General features: G+C 48.1%; 1 protein-coding gene across 2 annotated transcripts in view; it reads left to right on the forward strand.

Moving 5' to 3' along the window:
- Positions 1-18,993, forward strand: part of fbln1 (fibulin 1) — a 29,378-nt gene extending 10,385 nt beyond the window's left edge. Inside the window, exons 5-17 of one of the 2 annotated variants that reach the window (XM_084477197.1) lie at positions 240-305; positions 405-497; positions 784-921; positions 1,346-1,483; positions 2,370-2,513; positions 2,707-2,832; positions 3,235-3,360; positions 3,449-3,568; positions 3,918-4,049; positions 4,339-4,462; positions 8,512-8,648; positions 8,998-9,138; positions 18,336-18,993. In XM_084477197.1, the coding sequence (XP_084333323.1) occupies positions 240-305; positions 405-497; positions 784-921; positions 1,346-1,483; positions 2,370-2,513; positions 2,707-2,832; positions 3,235-3,360; positions 3,449-3,568; positions 3,918-4,049; positions 4,339-4,462; positions 8,512-8,648; positions 8,998-9,138; positions 18,336-18,475 (1,625 nt within the window). In that variant the 3' untranslated portion in view covers positions 18,476-18,993. Of the gene's footprint in view, positions 1-239; positions 306-404; positions 498-783; positions 922-1,345; positions 1,484-2,369; positions 2,514-2,706; positions 2,833-3,234; positions 3,361-3,448; positions 3,569-3,917; positions 4,050-4,338; positions 4,463-5,146; positions 6,208-8,511; positions 8,649-8,997; positions 9,139-18,335 lie in introns of those variants that run through there. The other variant, XM_084477198.1, reaches the window with a different exon arrangement.
- The last annotated feature ends 419 nt before the right edge of the window (positions 18,994-19,412 follow it).

The following is a 19,412-nucleotide window of genomic DNA, read 5'->3' on the forward strand; positions in this document are numbered from 1 at the left end:
AAACGAATGGGTTGAACCGCGATGTGGGAGACAGCCATCACCACATCGCCTGAGGTGACCTGAGACTAAAAGAGGTGTGGGGGGGGGTATGACCAGTGTTACCACGGATGTAATTAGAGCGCTAACGAGGGACAGGTGTGGGTGATTAAGAGAGCTCTGGAACTTTCCTTCCTTTCAAATTTGTTTGTAGCACATTCTTAAGCATGTTTTTTTGTTTTTTTTTCCCACCGTTTGAACAGAGTTTACCAACGATAACGAAACAAGCAATGGAGCAGAGGATGTGAAGGGGGCTGACCCCTGCAAGGGTAACATAAAATACGCACACATAAATGATGTCATTCTGTACAAAGCTTTTATAGCGGGTATATGATAAACCTTGCTTTGGGGATTGTTTCGACGCGCAGGTAATGGGAAATGTGCCCATCTGTGTGTGGGCAACGGAACCTGTTCCTGTTTCAAAGGCTTCAAACTCAGACCTGATGGGAAAAGCTGTGACGGTATGTGGTCTTTTGGGGCTTTTATTACACAACAGTCTGTAGCTTGTGCCAATGTTTCACAAAGGGAAAAGCCAAACAAACTTGGCTCTGGAACAGCTTCAGGAACCTCGTTCTTCTGTTAAATCCTCAGGAGATGAGCATTTAACAAGGAATATCGCAATGTTCTCCTATCCTCTCCTCCTCTCCTCTCCTCCTCTCCTCTCCTCTCCTCTCCCTTCCACTCCTCTTCTCTTGTTTCCTCTCCTCTCCTCTCCTCTCCTCTCCCCTCCTCGCCTCTCCCTCCCAGACATTAACGAGTGCTTGCTGGGGTCCAGTAACTGTCGTCTGGGTGAGCGCTGCATCAACACGGAGGGCTCCTTCCGCTGCCAGAGAGAGGTCAGCTGTGGGACCGGCTATGAACTCACAGACAGCAACAACTGCAAAGGTCTGTGATGTCGCCCTCTAGTGGTGAAACACTGCAACACACTACAACGCTGCCGTAGGGCTTCACAAGCAGCAGGTTATGACACATGAATAAACGTATCCCACCACAGCGCAATGAAAAGCTCCCTTAATTATTAAGGAGGAAGAAACATTGGGAAAGAATGCAGAAAAAATAATCCCTCCTTCCAGGGATGGTTAGGATTGCAATGGGTGCCATAATGGACAGGCATAAGTAACAGTAGTTCAAGGAGGAACTTAGAAAGAATCACAAGAGCTTGGGGATTTTCTCCTCGGTAGAAGCTTAAACGACTGCAACATCTGACATGTCATTCTGTTCATCTGTAAAGACACTGTCTCCCCCACAATGCATCAGGAGCATCTCCAGGAATGTCCAACCAATTACTCCCATGTGTTCCCTTCCCCAGACATTGACGAGTGTGAAACGGGCACCCACAACTGTGTCCCGGACTTTGAGTGTCAGAACACTCAGGGATCATTCCGCTGTCACCCTAAAGTCAAGTGTGGCGCCGGCTATATTCAGGATGCCCTGGGCAACTGCATAGGTAACACACACACACACACACACACGGACGCACACACACATGCACGCACGCACACACTCACACACACACAGAAAAAACCTAGACATAACCACACACTTGAGTAAAACAGCAAACAGAAAGTTCCAGAAGGTTTTTATAAAACTCTTATTGTTGTATTTGTGAATGTTTACAATTCCTTTGTTTTGCTACTAACAATTTAAGTACGTACAATGTACTAATTATGTTTATTGTTGAGTTTAGTGGTTCAAGTAACAATGGCCAAAGTTAACATTTAACATTGAAGTTAAACTCTTCGTTGAATTTAATGGTTCTTTCTAAATGTTTGACTTTTATCGTTATTTTTTATTTCTTCCCCACTCGCATGCTTTATTATTGCACAGGGCTGCGCCATTTCCTTAGTTGGAAAGGAAATAAACTCATACCAGAGCACACAAGCTATTTACAATTGAGACACTTTTATCCAAAGTGACTTACAGTGCATAAAGATGCACATCATTACGCGGTGCGGGCAGGGGTTTGGCATCTCCCTCAACGCCTTAATGGAGGCACTGAGCCACAGCTAGACAGTTGGAATCGGGGGGGAATCAACCCCAGTACCTTTCAATTCAATTAAATTCAATTTTATTTGTGTAACCCTTAATCACCATTACAGTCTCAAAGGGCTTAACAGGCCAAATATTTATGACACCCCCCCAGACCCAAGCCCCCAAAAAGGGTAAGAAAAACTTTCTTTCAGCTGGGAACGGACCACCCCAGCCTTTCGCTGACCACTACCCTCCCCCCCCCCCCCCTAGAGCTGTGCTTTCGGGCACGACTTCTTGTGTCCCATGACAAGCTTCCACCGCTTCCCATCGTCACATGACCCATAACCGCATGTGTCCCGCAGACATCAACGAGTGCCTGGTCCAGAGCGGACCCTGCCACGTGGGCCAGGTCTGCATGAACACCCTGGGCTCCTACACCTGCCAGAGGAACTCCGTCAACTGCGGCCGGGGCTACCACCTGAACGCGGAGGGCACGCGCTGCGTGGGTACGGGCCGTTTTAGCCCCCACCGACACCGTGTGTGAAGAGACACAACGGTGTGGGCGTGTGGAGTAAGGGATTGGCACGTTGCCTGTCTCTGATAGCGCTGACGACAGGAATTTGCTGTTTAGTGAAGTAGCCGACTCTATTACACAAATTGACCCCCCCCCCCGCCCCCCCCTCCCACACCCTTTGGCAGACATTGATGAGTGCGCGGGGGTGGACGGGGCGTGTTCGGGCCACGGCTGCATCAACCTGGTGGGCTCCTTCCGCTGCGAGTGTGCGGCCGGCTACGTCTTCAACAGCATAAACCGCGTGTGCGAAGGTGAGGACATTATTTGGGGACCGAATCCCCCAACCTCTCAGTGTTGTATGCAGTCTTTGTTTACAGGGACCCAAGGTGTGTGAGGCTACAATTTTCCCCTTCAAAGTTGATCCACCGCTGACACCATGAGTGGGGGTGTCCACCCATATGGAGTATGGATTGATCCAACTCCAGCTTGCCACTTGGTACAGTCCACCAGGGAGTGGACCGGAGAGTTGATCCATCCATCACGCATCTGGGAGAACACTCCCAGTTGATACTTACCCTCATACCTGGTGGTCAAATAGGCGACGATGTTAAAGGAAATTGTTCTCAGTGTTATGTTACTGTGTTGAAGTATTTCATTTACATACCGCCCTCCCGTTTTTTTTGTTTATTTGTGTGTTGCCTCCCGGTCCGTAGACATCAACGAATGCATGCACTACCCCGGACGCCTGTGTGCTCATAAGTGTGTGAACAACAAGGGCTCCTACGCCTGCACCTGCACCACAGGCTTCAAGCTCGCCGCGGATGGGAGGAATTGTGAAGGTAAGGGCGTCACTGGGTCTCCGTAGCAAGAAGATACCTGCATACCCGCATAAGTTGAACGACTTCCGTGATTCTGCGCCCCGGGCAGATTTGAACGAGTGCGAGGGCAACCCATGCAGCCAAGAGTGTGCCAACGTCTACGGCTCCTACCAGTGCTACTGTCGCCGTGGTTACCAGCTGAGCGACGTGGATGGCTTGACGTGTGAAGGTAGGATATGACACCGTCCAAGGTGGGCTTGAATGGTTGGACTCGAGTTTGCTTGCTATTTAGTCATTGAGCAAAAGCGCCTCGTCGATTTAGATGCATGTTATAAGAGGCAGGGAGTGGCGTTCTCGACCAAGGATGCTTACAGGTTAGGCTGTGGGCATTGGGAATCATGCCGTCTGGGTGTTCTTCACTAGCACGGTGTTCTGCGGTGCTAGATCCTGTCTTGCCGAGATCGTTAGATTAGATTCGATCGTAACTGGGGGCCAAGTGAATGAGAGTATACTGCAGTCGACGGTATAAAAGTCTCCACCAGATGGCGTGTGTTCACGTTCACCTCTGACCTCCTCAGATATTGACGAGTGCGCCCTTCCCACCGGCGGCCACATCTGTGCCTTCCGATGCCACAACACCGGCGGGAGCTTCCACTGCTCCTGTCCCGTCAAGGGCTACACCCTCGCGGCCAACGGACGCAGCTGCCAAGGTGAAAAGGATTCTGGGAGTTGTGAGAAAGTGTCGAAACCTAGAATATTCATGTGTTTGCTAATAGCACTATTAAATCCGTTCAAAAGTGTGTCACTTAAATGTGATGTATTCTTTCTATATTTCTCAAAAATTGGCACTTTATTTGTATTGATTTGAGATGATATAAGAACATTACATAGGGACACGTGGCAACAGAGAATGAGCCTGAACACTTTCTGAATGCATTGTGTGTTTGCTCTCATATTTTCCCAATAATTTGACATTGCCGTACTTTTCTTCGGAACCAGACGTTGACGAGTGCGTGACAGGAACGCACACGTGCGCCGAGAACCAGAGCTGCTTCAACGTGCAGGGAGACTTCCGATGCCTGTCCTTCGAATGCCCCACAAACTACCGTCGAATAGGAGAAACGTAAGTAGCAGCCCAAATCACTGATCCATCTCCCAACGGTGTGAAATACATGGAGACTCACACATCCCCAATCGATTGTTGTGCAGACACAGACACAATGCACATCGCGCGCACAACAGCAGAGATCCCCTGACGAAGGTCTCAAAACACCACACAATTCTGGGTTCTACTGTATTGGGTCCATTGAACTTTGAATCACATGCACAGTGTAGCTCTGCACACTCTTTGTTGGCTATCCTCAACCACTTCCCTAAGGACTCTGCTCCTGGCATGTTGTGCGGCGTAAGCACGCAGTAAGCTGAATAACAAAATGCACATGTCTCTGCTTTAATGAGCACAAACCCCCGCCTGACCACAGGGCTGCGGCCGGGCCCTCGTAGCAGTGAGCGGCAGTCAAGAGTGCACATCCTGCATGGTCCCACAGGGGGCACCGTGACAATGTCCTCGCACCACCAGACTGCCTCTGAATGATGTTTCTCCCTGCACTTGCATGCCATGCACGCCCAATGGAACTTACCCACAATCTCTCTCTCTCTCTCTTTCTCCCTGCCTGTTTGTTTGTCTTGTCCCTGTCCCTTTCTTTACCCTCCCCCCCCCACTCCCTACCTCCCTCACCCCTCACCTCCCCCACCTCCACCCTTGCCCCCGTCCCCCCCTTCCCCCCCCCCCCGTCTCTCGTTGCAGCCGATGCGAGCGCTTGCTTTGCAATGATTCTAGCGAGTGCCTGGCCACGCCCATGAGAATCACCTACTACTACCTCACCTTTCCCACCAACATCCCCGTGAACACCAACGTCTTCCGCATGGGCCCCTCGCACGCGGCGCCCGGCGACGTGGTCCACATCGCCGTCGTCGCCGGCAACGACGGCGGCCACTTCCGGACGGAGCACATGGCCACCGGCGGCCTGATGGTGGTGGCGCGGCAATTCGCCGCCGCGCAGGACTTTGAGGTGTCGCTGGAGCTCCGCCTCCAGCGCTACGGCCACCTGAGCACCTACCTGGCCAGGGTGCTGGTTTTCGTCACCCAGGAGGAGCCAAGGGTGCCGTACAACCCCCTGCTGGAGTAGACGCCGCCCCCCCCACCCCCCCCCCCAGGGGATGGGCGGTGGGGGAGTGGGAGGCGGCGGCGGCGGCGGCGGCGGGCGTCACTGTCGGTTACACCTTCTGGGCGTGTCTCCTGGGGAGTGGGGCTATCGCTTATGGGTTAGATCAGCCCGCCGGCTGTTTTGGACTTTTGGTAGGGTGTTTGGCTCGTTTGTTCTGCGAGCATGGCCCATGGCTGCAGACGAGCAAACTGTGTGGACTACGAACCATCCTTTTTAAGACCACTGCGTTATATAGTTAGGGTTCGGAGCATCAGACTCCCATTCAGTATCTTGCAGTTGATTTTTAATTGTAGTGGCGACTGTTTTGAGCACTATGTATGGGCCCACCTGAATATATTTTTTTGGAGATGGGGAATCTTGTGGGCCGCTAGGTGGCGCTCTAGGTCAGGGTAAGTCATTAATTAGCAGCGACCCAACCCTGCCAAAACACTGACTGTAATTAGCTGATCACTGCATGATACCACCTTGTTTTACAATATGATACAGTTCATACCGTTTTTTTCTATTAAAACCGAAATAGTAATACCATGTGTTCTACGTACTTCTGGTTCTTCAGTGGAGGAAAAATGGCCTGTTGTGCGTCCAATTCTTAAACAACGGAAGTCTGAAAAATCAAGCGGTGACTTCAAGTATCGAGTTCTAGTTACTCTATAAATCCCACTTCCCGATGATGGTTTGTGCCGCGCATAGATTTTAATCCGGCAGTTTTTTTTTTCCATTCGCACTGAACCTCCTCCCCATTATAATTTAGCCTCGATGAATTGAAAACGCGTCTTTTTTCAAACCCCGAACAGACGGATATCCAAAGAGAGCGTATTAAGTGACAAGTGATGGGGCACAGCGGGAGAAAAGAACAAAACAAAACAGAAAAAAATAGGGGGGGAACTTCCCCAGCGGGCCAGAGTATAGACTATTTAAACACTCTGGCATGCTCCGTGGCTGCTCCCATTCACGGGGGCTGCGGCTTAGAATAACTGTATATTCAGATGTCCTCACGAGTACCTCGCCGGTTTTAAGAGCTGTCAGGCCAGAGGAGATGCACTCGTCCCTCGTGGGGATATCTTTAAAATAAGAACGCGGTGGCGTGCAGGAGGCTTTTTCCTCCCCTCTGACATTGAGTTATGAAGCCGTGGGCTCTGGCCGGTGGTCTGAACAATTTGTGGTGGAGCAACATCACCGCCACTGCAGAATGAATGATGCCCTGCAGTGTTTGTGTTGGGGCGTTATCAATGTGCCGACTATAAATAATAATTACTACAACGCAAAAAGAAAGAGTAAGGGCCCTGTGCTTGACCAGAGAGGACTTCATCCAAAACGTCTGTTTTTCTTTTCTGTCTGAAACTATTGGGGATTTTCTCCTGAACTGGGGCTCTATGGGCCGACTGAGCCACAAAGACACACACACACACACACACACACACACACACACACACACACACACACACACACACACACACACACACACACACACACACACACACACACACACACAAACACACGCACACACATTGACTCACATTTCTAAATATAGTATATTATTGTATGCACATAAGCATGTTGAGAGAAAAACCAAAATGCATACGCACACAAACACAGGCAAACACAGTGTGTGTCTGTCTTTTGAGGGCACAAAGAAACACACACTTGCGCACACTTCACTTGCTCCACCGGCTTTGAAGTGCCCATCTGGTGTGTGTGTTCGTGGAGGCGGCAGTTCAGCCTGGGTCATCATCATCTTCCTATAAATTGACTTTGTTGCCCAACGGGGCTCCAGCCCACGCCGCTAAGCCCCACTCGGCCCACTCTGCAGCCCGGGCCGAGGTATTATACATGGGGAGAACATTCTGTGGCTTTGGCCCAGGCCTAAGCACAACTTGGACCCACCCGCTAATTGCTAATTACAAGCCCCTACCCAGCGGTGGCTTGACTTGACTCTGTCAGGGGCTTCTCTCCCTCTCCCTCTCCCTCTCTCTCTCTCTCTCTCTCTCTCTCTCGCTCTACACCAGTTGCCCGCGGGGCCCATACGTCCCCCGGGGAGAGAGAGAGAGAGATCTACAGCTTGTGAGTCACCGTGCGGCTGTATGTCCGCCTTGCACATTAACTGGACCTATACATGGCAAGCAGGCTGTTATTACAACCCAATATAACTCTATACACTGATTTGCCTCCGTTTGGGGTAGACGGGGTTTGGATTTGACTTCTTGGACGGCAGAATGGGGGCCTTCCATTGTGGTGAGTTTCCCTCTTCAGGATCAAAGGGCCTGGCGCGATCCAGAGTTAACTTGGCGAGTAAAACGATAAACTCACGTCCCACCGTGATGCAAATGGGCTCAGGGCCTCGGCCTCCCTCTATCACTCTCTCTCTCTCTCTCTCTCTCTCTCTCTCTCTCTCTCTCTCTTCCTCTCTTTCTCTCTATCTCTATCTCTAGCTCTCTCTCTCCCTCTCTCTCTGTCTCTCTTGTGTGTCAGTCTTATAAAAATGTAAAGCTCAGTCATATATTTTGGTTGTTTTCAGCCACCTGTGGGGCCCCTGAAGGCAGCTGGTTGGGGGGGTCCCTCTTTCCCTCGTCCACCTGTCACGGATTAGCGTGTGAAATAAACAAAACCCTAAATAACCAATAACAGGACAGTGCTCCCCAAGGGGGGGAGACTGGGGGGACGACCAGGGGTGGGGGAGGCTGTCTAGTCACGTTCCACACAATTTAGGACTCCTTCATAAACCTCCCTCGCATCGTAAATCCTCCTTCACAGATTATGCGATGCCGGGACGTGGATGCAGAGTTCATTTAAAAATGTTTTGTTCCCATCATCCCTCCATCTGTCTCTGAGTGTGTACAGTTACTTCTCTCACGGTGGACCGAAACGTTGACAACGCCGAAAACATGAATATCATTTTTGTTGTGTGTGTGTGTGTGTGTGTGTGTGTGTGTGTGTCTGTTCCTAGGACGGTGCGCTCAGGCACCATCCGCTGCATGAAGTCCTGTCAGCCCAACGATGCGGCCTGTAACTCGGACCCGGTCCACTCGGTGTCCCACACCTTCATCTCCATGGCAACGCTCAGAGACTTCACCAAGCCAGAGGGTAAGCGTCCTCAGAGGTGGGTGTGTGGGTGTGTGTGTGTGTGTGTGTGTGTGTTTTTGCATGCATACGTTTGTATGTGTGTGTCTGAATGAGGGTTTGAGGGGGGGGGGGGGAAGAAAATGAAAGGAAAATTAAATTTTCAAGAAAATGGAGGCAAAACAAGCAAACAGACGGTAAATGAGCAAGAATACGTAAACACAATCGTAATACTAGTCATGTAGCAGATACTTTTAGGCAAAGCATTACATGGGGTTAACGAGGATGTTAGTAAGTGATATTTTGGATGCATCTCTCCTGTACGTCTAATGATGAATGCACCTCTCGTGTGTGTCTCTCGTTCCTCCAACAGAGATAGTGTTTCTCAGGACCACGGTGCCGGCCTACGGGGCCTACCAGTTCGGTACCTACGACGTCATGTTCGAGATCCAGGAGGGCAACGCGGAGCGGGCCTTTGACGTCGTCAAGCGCATCGAGAACGGCGTCTATATCGGTGAGTCCGCCCCGTTGAGTTTCTACGTGCGGGCTCTCTGACAGCCTCCTCTGCAAAATTTGAACACAACATTTGCGTAACATAAAAAAACACAACGCTAACACAAATCCCAAGGCTAAAGAGGCCAGCATGTACTCCAGCTCCACACGCACGCACACGGACACAGACACACACCTACACGCACAAATCGATGGTCCCTCACCCAAGCACAAACAATAGACAAACCAGGAATAAGAAAAGACTGAAGGAGGAGACAGATGTGGGACAGGGGGTGGTGACAACAATCTATCAAACATCCCGTTGGTCGATTTCTATAACCACACTTCATAAAAGCGTTACGAAAAACAGCCAACCTCTGATGCAGATTCTCAAGGCTTGAGGTGGGACCCCAGGGTAGAACAACTAAGGACGTTTCTGACATGAGTCTTTCTGACGTGTGTTGTGACGCCGTTGTAAAGGGATCTTCCTCAATTATTGCCTGTCAACAGCAAAGGGCATTCACTGCCTCTCCAAATGTTTTGGAACCATTTTCTGTTCCTTTTGTGCGGGAAAAGCATGATTCCACCTATCCTACCGTTGTTTATGATCATGATACATGATACATGATAAGTCTAAATGTTTTACGATGGTGGACTGAATCCCACAGCGTGGTTCTCCGAAATGCGTAGACGCGTGTGTGGAAGAGAACGGGAAAACATGTGTTTACAGTATGAGGTTGAGCAACAGACGAACAATCATCAGCTCACCACCTGTTTGGTGGTCATGTGATCCCAAGGGGTCCTGTGGTCGGAACATGTTGAGGAGCGTCTTCACTCTCATGTGTCAGAGAGAGACAGAGAGAGAGAGAGAGAGAGAGAGAGAGAGAGAGAGAGAGAGAGAGAGAGAGAGAGAGAGAGAGAGAGAGAGAGAGAGACGCCATGCAGGTCACCAAACCGTACCTTTCATAGAATCAGACATTCCTTGCCATTTGGATGCATGGAAACCAGTGTAGACCAATGAATGTATTTGGTATGCCGAACATCATTCAAGTGACAAAACATACACACCAACGTCACACGTCTCCTCCTGGGTTGGGTAGCGCAAGGGTAAAGTTTCCTGCAGGGGTGAGTTATGGTGCAGCAGGAAATTGTAGCAACGTGTGGGAAAGAGCATGTTTGATGTTCTGCATTAAGCTTTTACTGTGAAAGAATATGTGTGCTTGTGTGTGTGTGTGTGTGTATGTGTGTGTGTGTGTGTGTGTGTGTGTGTGTGTGTTTGCATTTGAGAAACAAAAAAATTCCACTTTTATGGCCTCCGCCCGTTGGCAGGGTGAAGAGAAAAAGAAAAGACAAAGAGAAACGATAAAGAAAGTAGACCACCGAGAGAGAGCGAGAGAGAGAGAGAGACAGAGAGAGGGAGAGAGAGGGAGACAGAGAGAGGGAGACTGAGTGACAGAGAGAGAGAGAGAGAGAGAGAGAGAGGGAGACAGAGAGGGAGACAGAGCGACTGAGAGAGAGAGAGAGAGAGAGAGAGAGAGAGAGAGAGAGAGAGAGAGGGGGGGGGGGGGGAGACAGAGAGAGGGAGAATATGTTGGAGAAGGGATCTTGGCCACTCTCCCTCGCTCTTCTTCATGTGGTTGCAGTGCATTGTTCCATTTGTCTCTGCGAGGCCTCAGTGTCTCGCCCAGCATTAGAGCACTCTGAGCCACGACCGCATTAAGAAAGGAAAGACCCACGGTCTGTGTGTGTGCGGATCCACTTCTGTCCCTGAACCGGGCTGAAGGCTTATTGGACGCAGCACAGGGAGAGAGCGGTAGACGGCTAAGAGGCCGTTGCATACTGTTCCGTCGCTCTGGTCTCCGGTCCAGCCAGCGCCTGCTGTGAAGTGCGGTCTCCATAGTGCGACGGAGGCTCCCCTGGAGATTTGATTTAGTGGGAGTTAGTGACTGTCCCAGTGCTTCGCTCCACCGATAATGTGTGTGTGTGTGTGTGTGTGCGTGTGTGTAGGCGGTGCATGTGTGCGTGCCTATGTGTGTGTACGCAGTGTGTGCATGTGCTTGTGTGTGCGTAATGTTTGTGTGGGTGCGTGTACACATTTTTTTTTTTGGTGTACGCAGTGTGTGTGTGTGTGTGTGTACACAGTGTGTGTGTGTGTGTGCGCGCAGTGTATGTGTTTTTATGTATGTGTGTGTGTCTGTGTGTAAATGTGTGGCTGGCTGACGTGTCATGCGTTCTCCTCGTCTGCTCCTCTGGCTACAGTGTTGAGACATTTAAAATGGGGGACAGACATGAGGAATGGTTCATGCTGCAGCTCCTTTGATGAATGCATGAATGAACGGGTTTATGGGTTTTGTCTTGGGGTTTTGATGTTCATCCAGGGGTAAACAACAGAGGTGATCGCACATCCACAGAGTTCACCCAGAGTTGGAGAAGTGGTTTGTTAATGCGGTAGACTGGCTGGTGATCATCATAATGCTCAATATTTCATCCTTTCTCACACGCGCACACACGCACACACGCACTCACGCACTCACGCACGCAAACGCACAACAGTTCAATGTTGTCATTGGTGGGGAAAAATAGGAGGGTTGTAGAGTTGAATTCAATCTTCCCTTAACATTGGTGGGGAAATATACATACACACACAAACAGACACATACACAGACATACACACACACACACACACACACACACACACACACACACACACACACGCACGTTGACATAACATACATTTGCAGCCCTTTGCATTTCGCTCCACAACACACACACAAACACAGACACACACACACGCACACACACACACCACTGTAAAGAGCAACACCACGCCTTTTTCCAAGTCCCCGGTCATCCGTGACTGTTTAGTTTTTTCCCAGCGCTGTCTGATTTGGATGACACATCTGACAGCCTGCTCTGTCTGAACAAACACAGACAGCCAGGGGAGGGGGGGGGGTACACACACACACACACACACATACACACACAGACACACACACACACACACTCACACACACACACACACACACACAGATACACACACACACAAACACATACACACACACGCACGTACACACGGGCACACAATCATGCACTGGTAGCATAGCAGCGTTCAGCCAACCACCCCCATGAGGTACACATGTAAACAAGCACGGGATGGTGGTGGTGTGTATAGCATATCATCCCGCTGACAAAGAAAACATACCTGACACACACCTCACACGTGTTCGGAAAGACAAATAGTTTAGGAATGCATGCCTCCTAGCCTAGCCCTTTCGCTAACAATATGACTTCTTCTACTCCTTCTTCTTCTTCCTCTTCCTCTCTTTTTTGTTAGGAGTGCGGTTGTTTTTTTGAGAATTGTTTACAGGAGACGCTGGTGTTTCTGAGCGTTTCTGAGGGTTGGGAACGTTGGACAAGTTGAATGGGTTAGGCCTTTTTTTTTGGTGTGTGGAATCGTATCAGCGACCGCAGACCGGTGTTGTGCCCACAGGGATCCAACAGCCTGCTCTGCTTAGAATCACACATTGTTCATGTGAGGAAGTTATCAACCTGGCTGTCAGTTTCCTTCAGTCTCCTGACGGTACAGTTGATTGATTCGCACTAGGAATCTCAGATCATCTGGTGATTTATTCGCCTCTCTTTTGAGGAACCTCCCCTCATGGAGGGCTATTTCAAATGTGAATTTCTGCCAACAGGGTAGCTAAAAAAACGTGGTTTTCACGTCTTATGAATTCTATTTTTACTCGTATCCGACCTTCGGTGTGTTGTCAGCCAGGTGTTAAAATGAAAATCTCTTCATGAATCATTTCCATTTCAAACGAGCCTGCACGGATTGCTGAGCAGTCTGAGGCTCCGCAGCTAAATTCCATTCGCAGTCCAAGTAAAAAACAGATTCTGCCATTGAGGAGAAGCTCTCGCACGGGGATGAGTGATGTCATTGGCACTATGCTGCCAGGCGGCAAGGTGAACCGATCGGATGAATGGAGGCGGAAGTGGACCCCCGAGCACCAGACTTCAGGCAGGCTTCTGCAAGCTGTCAGCAGAGTCTGGCTCCCACAACCTGGGGGTGGAATGTGAGTCTACGGTGCGAGACATGACCGGGCCTTGAGAATCAACAGAGGCTCGTGGCCCGAGCCAGGAGAGCGGAGGCATCGGATGGAGGCTCACGGCTCATTTTGCTTTCCAAATTAAATTGGACTCAAAGGGAAGACATGTTCCACTGATCCCGAAGGCGAGTCTGCAGTGATTTCAAATTGCCATGTCCTCTCTGCTCTTTATCTCAAATATAGACTTCTATATTTTGCTCCTTTAGTTATGGGCCTTTATACTGGTAAAGGTCACTGCTAACACAGTGCAAAGGTTGCGGTGAAGATAATGTTGCGTGTTGTGTCATCTCAGCTGCTCCCGTGACCACAGAGTGAATAAGGTTCAAGAAAAGAACAAGTTATTCCCTTTGGCCCATTTCTGTGATGTCACAATGTCACCGGCCAGCAAAAACCCATGGTCAATTTGGAAGATCTTTGGCTATGACTCGCTTGAAATTGACTTTAAAATACCAAGCCTCCGTTTGCTGGCATTTGAGTGCAGGGGTATATTTGTGTGTGTGTGCATGTGTGTGTGTGCGTGCGTGCGTGCGTGCGCAGGTTGGTCTTTTTGGAGCGGTCGTAGTCTGCACACTGACTGGCTGTAGAAACCAGGTCTAAAACACAAGAAAGCTCTTTTAATACAAGCAAAGCCACTCCAGAATGGCCCTCCAGGGGCCTGTTAAGGGAGCAAAGCTTTGAGCCAGCCATGGACTTAAGACACTGTTTCATGTTGGCCGTGGCATTACTTCCTTTAACCAAGCCATGGCTTCACCTCAACACAAATGGTGCTCGCTGTTGCATTTGGGCGTTCTCCTGTTTTTCTTCCCTATTCTCCTGAGTGCACCAAAAAGTGAATGAAAATGTCACCATTGTATCGAAGCAGTAGTACCTTATTTTGTATTATTTAACTATAGATGGTTTACATTGCAGGGTCAAAAAGAGCCCATGGTAAAAGTATAAAATATAATATGTATTTTGGTTAAAAAAAACTGAATATGCCAGTGAAATATAAAATGTGGGGGATATCATAACCTCTGGGCTCTATATTTGTGACACTAGGTTAAATAATTTATTATACAGGGAATTCAACTTTGTCCATGAAATATGATTGAAAATATAATAATATGAAAATATGATTGCATGGACACTGAACAAACAATTTGGTCACAATTCCACTGAAATACAACAATAAAAAAATGTCACCTGAACGTGAGCAGTAAGCCTAGTCCCAGAACTCTTACTGTATCGGTTTGATCAGAAAGTACAGGACTATTACACTATACTACTGCAGTATACGTTTGCAATACACATGAGCACCATTCTGCATGTGGACACCCGACAGGACAGCCAGGAGTTAGACTGCTGTCAGCCTGCACGGCTCCGAAGCCAGCGTGTCATTACACAACACTGCGGTTGAGGCCATGGACACTGTTCATTTGTCTCTGGTGTAAAACCCGTTCATTTTGGATTTTGCCCTTCACTTCCTACGCCGCGTTGCAGAAACCAGAAAACCAAGAAATTGTACTGTTTACATGCAACCCTTCAATATTGCGGCCCTCTTAGCCATAGAGGATGACAAATGCCTCCTGGCATTTCGCTGCACTTTGTATTGTGGCAGATGTCTCGGTAACACTTTACAATAACCATAGTTTATAAATGGTAAATAGACCATTTATAAATGGTTAATAGACCATTTATAAATGGTTAACAGCTTATAGACCAATTATAATGGTAAATAGACCATTTATAAATGGTTAAATAGACCATTTATAATAGGTAAACAGATAGTTTACTAAGTTTACTAATGTTTAATCATCATTTATAAACAGCAAGACCAATCATAAATGGTAAATAGACCATTTATTAATATTTAACTATCATTATAAATGGTCTATTAACCATTTATAAATGGTCTATTTACCATTTATAAACTATGGTTATTGTAAAGTGTTACCGATGTCTCCACTTCCACCGTGCATTTAGGGCTCTTTTTTATTGTGTGGCAGAGTAGAAGACATCTTGCAGCTGTGTTCTTGACATAGCCGGTTAGAGATGGTGGGGTCACCTTGTGCCCTGCGGCGTCCACCTCAGTGGCCATGGAAACAACACATTTGGAGCACCGCAAGTCTTCACGAGAACTACATCTTCTGCATCTTACAGATATTGGTTTTCAACCCAGTCGCAGGGGAAACCAAAACCGGGAGCGTATTTGTGGCTTTTGGGTAACCTCTGCCTTGTTTATGTATGTGTAAATCCCAGGTAATGACTACATTGTGGCCAATCAAAGGCAACCTGTTATGTGGTCACCGGCAGCTTTTTTGCCTCAAAGCCCCGCTGAGATGTCCAAGATGACTGAGAGAGGGGCCTGGTTTCACCTTGGAGTTCCAGTTAGCCGCCATCACCACTGTGGGCCATGTGTCTCTCCCTCACAGTTCCCACCACACCAAGTATTTTGGTGGGAAGGCTATGGAAAGATAGAATCATCATGTTGGGATTTCGTAGTGTATTCCAAGGGGGTCAAATTCAATGACTGAACAAACATCAAGGTCTGTTAACCAAAAGAGATGCAAGATATCTCTATACTTATAACATATTTGATCCTTCCTTTTCTCTTGAACAACCCAAGTAAAACAAGTCCAAGGATCTGAGCAGATATCCTACTTTCATGGGTGATTCACATTACGTGCTGTTTGCCAAGTCACTACTATAACAGTGATGCATCTTATGATTCCAGAGGGTCTACTACAAGTTTTACTGTGATATTCATGGAGCGGTAGTGGTTTATTCAAATACTAATTGCACCTTTATACAATGATACTACATCACAGGGAATGACAAAGAGAATTACTAGCAGTTCTTTGAAGAACCACTGAAGCCCTACATCCATCATTGGTGGTTAAAGGTATGAAGTATTAGTATTATTATTGTTGACTTATTTATGAGACAGCATTGTTTTATTTGCAGTTGACACATACTACGATATCCTATTGAATGACGTTTACCTCTTCTGACCCTGATTATGGTCAAGACTCAAGGGCCTACTTGGATTTTGGGTTCATGATTCAAAAACGTCACTCAGAAACAGCCTTTCGCTCTCCAAAACTGGTTTGCTTCTGCGGTTGTCCAAAATATGCCTTCGAAAAACAATATTCCACTGTGCTCTCACTCATCTTCGTTGCGTGTCTAGCCCAGCTCCGACCCATGTGAACTAACTTTGAATCGGCTCCATTAAAGTTTTCACGGCTAGCCGGTTGCACGGATGTGCTGCTGACTCTCCATGTAGGTAATTTGCACTTCTCAACTCATTAGCTGTGTGGGTTTCTGGGTAAAGCCACGATGTGTGTAACCCACATTGTGCTATGTACGATAATCTTTAATTTAGACTCAATCCCCAAATGCTATTTCTTTTCTTTTTTAACGTTTCTGCTGCTGTCATTGGGTTCAAGCATGGGTTTCTGTTCTCGGATGGCACGGGCGCTTTGGAAACAACAAAGGAAACAATCTAGCCTCCCCTTCATTCATTGTGTCACTACGCAACAGAGAGGCATAACACCAACACACGAGGGCAACCCTGGTAGTCATGGGCCCCATTCCACACTCTTCCAGGGTGCTTATCGCCGGAATCTCCAGGGAATCTTCTGGAATCTTCTGGAATATTTTGTGTGCCCACAGTAATCCAACTGGAGGAGAGATGGAAAGTGACAGAGAGGCACAACAAGCCCAGAGAGGGGAAAGAGAGAGAGAGAGAGAGAGAGAGAGAGAGAGAGAGAGAGAGAGAGAGAGAGAGAGAGAGAGAGAGAGAGAGAGAGAGAGAGAGAGAGAGAGCATGAGCGAGAGAGAGAGAGGGAGAGGAAGAAAAGCGAGAGGCGACTATAGTTTGTTCCTCCTTCGTTAAAGATGGATTCCTGGAGATGTGCCATCATGGCTGTCTCGCGTGACTCTGTCTGCGCCCTGCTGTCCAACACATGGGACTAATTTACCCTTGTAGGCCACATCGTCGATGCCACAAACATCAACCTCCCCCCCCTCCTTTTCATCCCTCCTCAGGAATAAAAGGGAGTGAGGGGAGGGGTGGACCACTACTGTTACACAATGCCAGTGTCCAATAAAATGTCACAGTAAACGGCCCAGTGCGATTGGTCATAACCAAACAGCTTTGCCTGTTTTAAAGCAAGACATCAGCGCACTTCATTATTCACACTAAATGAGGCGGAGTCGGCGTGGGTGGGTGTAATCAGGGCTGGGTCAAACAACATCGTCTCTCACTCCGTCTCTTTTGATGTCGGTGTAACTAAGAAACACGGGCCATGAGGAAAGCTTCATTGCGTTGATCATAAATTAAGGGCCAGGGGAGTAGTTGAGTGACTGACAGCAGGGCATTGTGGGGCCTGTGCCGCCCCAATGCACCCTGGGTGCAGCTGTCGAAGCAGGCCCGAGCCGCCGCGTCGCCGGCCTTCACAGTGAAAGGGGCTGCTGACAGCCCGTGTAAATAAACACTGACTGTTTTTTTGAGCCTTGTAATCACACGTTTTCTTATAACGCGCACCCAAATGAATTCCACGGGCGCTCTGTAACACCGTGTGTTTCACCCTGGGTGGGTGTCGACGCTGGCGCCAAAGGGGTTTATAAAGTGTCGACGGGATGTGTATCGAGGTGCTCATCCTGATGACAAGCAGGCCTGTCATCGCCGACGTGATAATTGATCGCAAAATTGAGCCTGGTAGTCATGGTCATGTTCAAATGCGTCTGCAGCCACATTTGAACATGACCATGCGATTCAGCTGTTGGTCAGGTAGGTGTAGGACATTACCTACCAATGGTGATGGGTGTAGGAGCAAGGCAAAAATGAACCAGAAACTCATCAGTTGTCTTCCAATTTCTGGCTTAAAGGCCCGTCCTGCCCAACCATGGAAACTAGCAACCCCTTTGATACTCATGAAGAGCATAGAGGGATTCAGCCGTCCACTGATCTGACTTTTAAAAAAGCATGCCCACATCGGCGACTCCCTTCTCATGTGGTTTGATCGGTTATCCTTGCCTTGACATGTATGTGTTGTGTGTGGTCCCCGTTGGTGGCTCCAGATCCTCTTTTAGCATCCCGACCAACCGCTATCCATCTGCGTCCCTCCTCTAGGGGTGGTCCGGCAGGTGAAGCCCATCATCGGTCCGCTGAACCTGGTGCTCAAACTGGCCATGATCAACCTGACGTCCCAGGGAGCTTCCCACCAGAGCGTCATCAACATCCACGTCTCTGTCTCCGAGTTCTGGTTCTGAGCGCCGGACGTGGACGACAGGGTAAACATGGTGCGTTGAAGAAGACTCCCTCGTCATGTGACACCTTGCTTAGAAGATAGGACCTACTCACACACTGAGGTGCTGCTGCGAGGGAGGGGGTTAGGTGAGGTACTCTGATGTGCATGCACACATTGGTCATATTTTATCGAATAGTGTTTTTTGCGGGGGGGGCGTTTCATATGACGGGTGATGTTTCAGTGATGACAGACCACACGCTGCTTGTAGTTGTATATTAAAAAAGAGCACTAATGATTAATCCACTTTGACGCACCCTATTACATCCGGTGCACTGTAGCTGTAGAATCCTATATGCTATATAAAGTCATTGTAGAGAGTAGAGTCAGATATACATTGATTGTGGCTGCCATGCATTTTGGGAAAACTATGAAGGATATGATGATTTATTGTAACTCTACTCATGAATTTCTGGACTTTTTTGTAGCATTCACCTCTGTTTTTATTCTTCTATCAAATAAACATTATTTTTATTTACAGTATTTGATTTTTCGTTGAACGCTACACATTTGACAGTGCTGGATATTTGTTAAACCAAACCGACATTTAAGGTCATAACCCTAGTCAACAACATATGTTAAACGTACAACGTTCTAGTCTATCATATTTGTTGTGGGTATTACCTGGGACTGCCATACATGCCATAAAACCAAAAGAGTCCACCAAAGTCAACAGTCAGATTAAAAGTTCTACATGAACACACTTAAGCAAGATACCTAATCCATGCCTGATTATTAATTACCTGTTACTTAAACAAATTCATACCACAAATGGTACATTACAGCAAAGTATCAGTGAATGTTACTGATAATTTCAAGTAACTGTAAAATCACTGGTACCAACTAATTTGTGGCTGGATGAGGATAATTAGATTACATTCTTATACATACATTATAAGCTA

The sequence above is a fragment of the Micromesistius poutassou genome, assembly GCF_964030765.1.
Source record: "Micromesistius poutassou genome assembly, chromosome: 13".
Lineage (NCBI taxonomy): Eukaryota > Metazoa > Chordata > Actinopteri > Gadiformes > Gadidae > Micromesistius > Micromesistius poutassou.